At 41.7% G+C, this 6,659-nt stretch overlaps 1 protein-coding gene across 3 annotated transcripts in view; it reads right to left on the reverse strand.

The window, feature by feature from the left end:
* The window catches only part of LOC110307434 (protein FAM228B), a 31,422-nt gene that overhangs the window by 3,354 nt on the left and 21,409 nt on the right, over window positions 1-6,659 (reverse strand). For 2 of the 3 annotated variants that reach the window (XM_021179673.2, XM_021179675.2), the window contains exons 6-8: window positions 5,637-5,724; window positions 5,394-5,550; window positions 3,032-3,139 (exon numbers count right to left, since the gene is read on the reverse strand). In XM_021179673.2, the coding sequence (XP_021035332.1) occupies window positions 3,032-3,139; window positions 5,394-5,550; window positions 5,637-5,724 (353 nt within the window). Of the gene's footprint in view, window positions 1-3,031; window positions 3,140-5,278; window positions 5,551-5,636; window positions 5,725-6,659 lie in introns of those variants that run through there. The other variant, XM_021179674.1, reaches the window with a different exon arrangement.

Genomic DNA, 6,659 nt, shown 5'->3' on the forward strand with positions numbered 1-6,659 from the left:
GCTTGAGTTTGTTCCACAGGACACACATGGTGGAAAAGAGAACTAATTTAGGCAAGTTGACCTTTGAGCTCTACCCATGTACTATGGTACACTCTTGCATGCTCACTATCCCCACTCTCCCTCCCTCCCTCCCTCCCTCCCTCCCTGTCTTCCTCCCTCTCCCCCTCTCTTTCAATAGGTAAATATATAAATAAATATAATTTAAATGGATTATTTTTGTTTGTTTGTTTGTTTTTTGAGATAAGGTTTCTCTAGGTAGACCAGGCTGGCCTTGAACTCAGAACTCAGAGATCCTCCCACTGTGTCTGTCTCTCCAATGCTGGGGTTACAGGCATGTGGCAGCACTGCTGGCTTGGAATATTATTGCCAAGATGCTACCTCAAACCTCAATCAAATGCACTGCTGCCTTGGGAAGCAAGCTGCCTAGGGTTGTGGAGAAGTCGGCTCCTTTGAACCCTGATAGACAAATAAATAGGGCCCAGTTTCAACAGGTTTTATTCCTCGTTTCCAGCCCCTATCCAATGAACAAAAGATTATATTATCAACACTGAGAAGTCCACAAGAACCAACTCTATCCCAAACACTATCTGTAGAAACTTAGTTTTTTCTGAGACAAGGAGGCTGGTCTCAGACTCTAGGATTCAGCCTGCAATGTTGTTGGATGACAGGTGCACACACGAATCCAGTCCAATCTCTTTTTACTTTAAATCACGAATGCCTGTGAGACAATTAAGCACAGCAATGCCAAGCACCTCCAATACCTCACCAGCTTCTGCCACACTGTAGTTAATTAACCACATTCTTGGCTTATTCAGAGAAAGTAAAATAAAACTGCTACAGCTAACTTCAACACATTAAGTAACGGAGAATTACAGTCCAACCTCCTATAAAAAGGTAAGCTCTATTCTGTTCTACTTTGCTAGGTTCTTAGCTTTAACTCTGACCAGCAGTTAAAGCGATGTCTTTTAGGACACTCAGAGGTGTGCAGTCACCTGCACGGTCTAACTGTAGAGCACTGCCATCCCCCAGACCAGTCACAGACACTCCCGTTCTCACCCCAGCCCTAAGTAAGCTTTTTTCCATAGAGTGTTTTGTTTCCCTTATCATTCACTTGGAATAATCACACAGCGTGGGGGCTTTAGTTTACTGAGTGTGATGGTTTGGACTCCATCCATGGTGTAAATCGGTACTGTATCCTGTGAGTATACAACACTGAGTTTATCTGTTCATTAGCTGGTGAATGTCCAGTTTCCAGTGTTTGTGAATAATTCTGCTGTGAATACACTTAAAGCCTGTAGGTAGATCTTTTTTTTTTTCATTTCTTTTGAATATAAACCTAGCAGTAGGCTGGCCATAGTGATATATGCCTTTAATCCCAGCACTCAAGGGGCAAAGGCAGGCAGATATACTGAGCTACATGTAAGAACTCTGTCACACACGCATGCCCGAGCACACACACAGACACCAGCCAAATAGAATCCTCTGTAGAACTTGTAGACCACATGGTAACTTTGTGTTTGCCATTTTAGAAAACTGACAAGTTGTTTCCAAAAGACTCTGCACTATCTTACAGTCTCTATGGCAATGATGAGAGATCATAATATTTATAATCAGATTATAAGATGTTATCTTTCTCTACAGTTATGTAATCTCTATCCTCACACAGTTTTCTCACACGGGATCTTGCTTTGTATCCCAGGCTATACTCCAGATCTTCCCTGCTTCAGTACTACACAGCTGTGTAACTTTTAATTTTTTCAAATCCTATTTTTAATGATGGCTCTCAAATCCTTTAACCTCCCTTTTTAGCCCACCACCCACCAGAGGTAGTGGAAAAGAAAGGATACAGGGGTAGTGGACCTGTTTAGAAAGGTTCTTTGGAGCAACTCCCATCTGTGTTGTCTGGAAATCGGCAGTTCAGTCCACAGGTCAGCAGCAGCAGCTCCATCCACTCGCAAACACTTGATGGATACACCAGCAGTTCAGTGGAGTCTGGATAGCAAACGGGAATCAGCAGCGGTGGCACTACCTAGCAGAGACAGCCAGGCCTCAGCCTTGGCAGGAGTCAGCAGGAGGGACCAGGAGGAACGCCAGGAGTTCTTGGCTGTGCCTCTCAGGGAAGCGAAGATCACCGAAGAGACAAGCGTTGCACAGCTAGCTCTATAAGCAAGCCTAGCTCAGCCCTCAGTACTGTCCGTCGAGTCCTATTTTATACCCTCCAAACATCACGAGTCCTCCACGGGTCTTGCCTCAGCATGTGCGTTTGTCTCAGCTGACATCACTCTGCCAATCAGCCTGAGTCCGCAGAAGCTGCAAGAAACTGCAGCACACCACCAGAAGTTTTTTGGTGCATTTCTGTCTATGGAGTCGCAATAAGCGCAGCTCAACTACACAATGTATGGTGAACCAATACATGTGTGTTGTTAGCAATGAATCCTTCATCGCGTGTCCTTTCACATGCTTGCTTTAGCAGAACATCCTCTCTCCTGTGTCTGCTTCAGCGAAACGTTCCTTCACGAGTCTGCCTTAGTCTTTCACCTGTGTCCACTTCAGGAAAACACTCCTTCATGTGTTTGCCCCAACAAAACACCATCAACACAACTGACTCTCCAAAGAACCTTAAGTGTCCACTTCACAGGTGTGCCCTACCACACACAGCTCTTCTGTATGTGTGAACTGTCTGATTTTAAGTCAGTGCATGGATAACAGATCTCCCATGGTCAGGCGTAGCTCTGTGAGCCTGCTGTGCCCTACTGCACCTTCCACTCTAGCCACACCTACAGGAACTAGTCTCTCGCTAAGACTCACAACTTCAGTACAAGCTGTCAACCATTTCCCAGCCCCTTGTCGTGCTTTCTGCTTCTGTGCTCTTTATTCCTTTAACCCATAAAAACCAAAGAAAAGTTACCTTACCCTGAACAGTGTTGAGGCCTTGGCCTTAATGCAAGTGATCTGGAAGAGTGATAGAGAAGGCAACACAGCCAAACATTTTAACTGAAAGGACAGCAGGTTTATAGAATAACAGGCTTACTTGTAAATGATCATCATTTCTTCCTCCCGGTATTCCAGAAAATTAGGCACCCTTTTCAATGGACTCAAATCAAAACTACTAGCATTAAAATTCATCTTCACTTTCAACCTTTAACAAGAGAACGTGTATCAGGATGTTGCAAAACAATGCTCATTTACATTTAATTATTATTCATTATTGCTAGAAACTGACTGCCATAAATATGGTTCAAAATACCATTACTTGACACTGCTGTGCCTTTTCAAGGATACTAGTTGCTTAAGAGGTTTTAAAACCCTAATGAAGACGTGTTCTTTGTTCTCTGAGAACCGAGATTAGCTGCGCAAAGTTGAAATCCTCCCTCTATCCTCAGGGAGCTTATACTCTAATGTAAAAAGAAGTCATAAAGCCAGGTGTGGTAGAGCAGGCCTGGTTCAGTATTAGTGGCCAATAAGCACAATGCCCTCCATTCGGGATACATGCTCCAACTTCCAATTTTCTCTGACTTTCTTTTTGGCCCTCCAAGTACTGAAACTATATAAATCTTTTCTTTTATCACATCAATGTTTTTATTTTATTTTTCCACCACTATCATGAGACCCTCACACAACATCCCTACTGAAAAACAAACCAACAAAACCAAAATCTTGGGGCTGGAGAAATAGCTGGACGGCTTAGTCTTCTCCAGAGGACTGGCTTGTTTCCCAGCAGCCACTCTGACAGCTCAGTGTTACCTTGTAACACCAGCCCCAGGATGGCCAATACTCTTTTCTAGACTCTGCAGGAACCTGCACCCATGCTCACAGATCCACGTGCAGGCTCACCCATATACACATAAAGTAGAAATAACATCTTTCTAAAACAAACTGTCCAGGGGTCTGGAGAGATAGATCAGCCATAAAAAGCACTGGCTTCTCTTTCAGAGGATCCAGGTTCAATTCCCAACACCTACATAGGCAGTTCACAACTGCCTAAAACTTCAGCTCCAGGGTCTCTGACACCCTCTCCCAGCTTCTATGAGCAGCACACACATTGCATACTTTCATACACATACAGATAAATAAAATAAATCTTTGTTTCTTAAAGTTCATAGAGTACTAGAGACAACAACTATAAGAATCTCCAAACTTAGATCTTCTGACCAATAAACCAGTCTCCCAATACTACTGTGTGACAAGAGAGGCAGGTCAGTTTCGAAAGAAAACTACTGAGTCTGCACTATTTTTCCACCTAAATGTCTAATATTGAGTTTTTAAAATCTAAAATTAAGGTCAGGTGGGCTGGTGCATGCCTTTAAACTCAGAACCTAGGAAATAGAGGCAGGAAGCTCTAGAGTTAAGTTTGAGGCTAATCTGATGTACATGGGGAGTTCCAGACCAGCCCTGGAAACAGTGGGAACCTGTCTCAAAAAGCAAACACACAAACAAAACATTGGGAAGGAGAGATGGCTCAGCAGTTAAGCACAGTGGCTATCCTCCAGGGGACCCAGGTTCAATGCCCAGCACCCACATGGTACCTCACATTTAACTCCAGGCTCAGAGTATCCAATACCCTCTTCTGACCTCTGTAGACACCAGGCACACACCTAATGTATAAACAGATATGCAGGCAAAACACCCATATACATAAAAATTTTAAATTATAAGACATGCAAAATAGGTAAAATAAAATGCCTAGTGAAGATATAGAGCAATCAACAGAACCAGACTGAACCAATTCAGAAATGATCCTAATGTTGGATCTATCAAATTATAAATTAAAGTAACTATGATTAGTATGGCTTTTGAAAAAAATCTGGTTGAAAAAGTGGACAGTGTATATCAATGGATGAAGAATTTCAGAAAAGGTAAAAACTATAAAAAGAAATCTAATGGAAATGCCAAATATCGTTATGTCACAGATGCATTTGATGGTTCATCAGTAGACAGCACACACAAGGACACTCAATGGACTTGCGGACAGCTCAGTAGAAATCATCTAACCAAAACATGAGAAGAAAAGGTAAAGTCAACCTATATCAAAGACTTACAGACCTGAGGGCATTATCCACAGCCACAAATACATAGACTTGTCCCTAAGAAATATTTGAAGTGATAATGTCTAGCCTCCCCCCAAATTAATGAACTATATATAATGACAAAAACAAAAATGTCAGAAGACTCTAAAAGGAAAGGTAAAATAAGCTCAGATACCTCAGAGTCTGTCTGATAAAACAAAGGCTGGGGACTCTTGAGAGTGCCCAAGAAAAGTATCACATACAGAGGAACAATGAATCACAATAGACTTTATTTTAAAAAAAAATCATGACTGAAATAGAACACTATCTCAAGAAAGACTTTTCAATGTCTGAGAAGACCACACCTTCTATTTTGTCAATTATTACCTGCTCCTTTTACAAAATTCACTGTCTATGTAACTCATGGGCACTCTAAGCCATCCATTTGCAGTCATACTTTGCCTTGAGTTAGAAATACTCGGGAATCTGCAATGCAACTGGGCCTTCTCCATCTCTTTAAATTCTTTCATTGTATAGATTTTGCCTGCAAGAAAATTAGTGACCTAAATGATCGTGCTTAAGTGCAAGTGCCACTGCCTGTGAGCAAGGAGCCACATAAGAATTAAGTACCAGTCTCACACTGCAGAAGGGTTCTTTTTTCATCGTCCTGGTCATATTGGGCTTTTTTCAAGGGGTCACGAAACGGTGGCATGATAACCTACAAAAGAAGGATTTTTTGAGGATGGGACTTCAGTGTGAGTATTAACATCCAGTCCAACCTAACCAGCCACGTGTGTTCTTAGGTTAGAAGAGTTACGGATGCGGGACCTATAAACTATACGCCCTTTATATGTATTTAACACATTAAAAAGAGATGGAGCACTCTGACACTTCTCTAATGAGGTCATATAGCCAAAGAGGAAGGATAGCTCTGTGTGTATGTGTGTGTGTGTGTCTGGGGGTGTGGGAGTATTACACATGTGTTCATGGTAATGTGGGTGTATGTATGTATATGCACGCATACATACATACATACATACATGTGTATGGTTCTGTGCAGTCTAGCGGTTGATGTCAGCTGTTTTTCTCTGTCATTCTCAGCATTACTTTTTAAGACAAGGCTTCTCACTGAACCTGAAGATCACTGTTTAGACTGGCCGGCCAGTGAGCTCCAGGATCCATCTGGCTGTTTCACCAGCACTGGGTTACAGGTTTATGCTATGCTGTCAGTCTTTCACAAGGTGCTGGAGAACCAAACTTACCTCTTGTGCTTGTGTAAGTAGGCACTTTACTAACTAAACTAACTAAACCCAGACCAAGGCAAGGTTAGCCTTTATTTCAAAGTATGGATTTAGTCTTCATAAACTCTGCTGTGATTATCATATATCCCTGAATTTAAATATTTACTTCCCTTTAATATATGGAAATATATATGTTCATCTACATCTTAATATACAACCAGCAACATAATAATTATATAAAACCTAACATGATATTCAAAATTTAGATTATCTGTAAAGCATTAAAGAATTAAATACCTTTTGCCGGTCAACATGACTAAAATAAAAACAACACACATTTGCAATCTGTCACAGTCATGGGCTAGCCTGCTCTTGTGAAATGTTTCCTTTTTGGAATCTGTCACAGTCATGG

Source organism: Mus caroli, chromosome 12 (assembly GCF_900094665.2).
Source record: "Mus caroli chromosome 12, CAROLI_EIJ_v1.1, whole genome shotgun sequence".
In the NCBI taxonomy this organism is placed as follows: domain Eukaryota; kingdom Metazoa; phylum Chordata; class Mammalia; order Rodentia; family Muridae; genus Mus; species Mus caroli.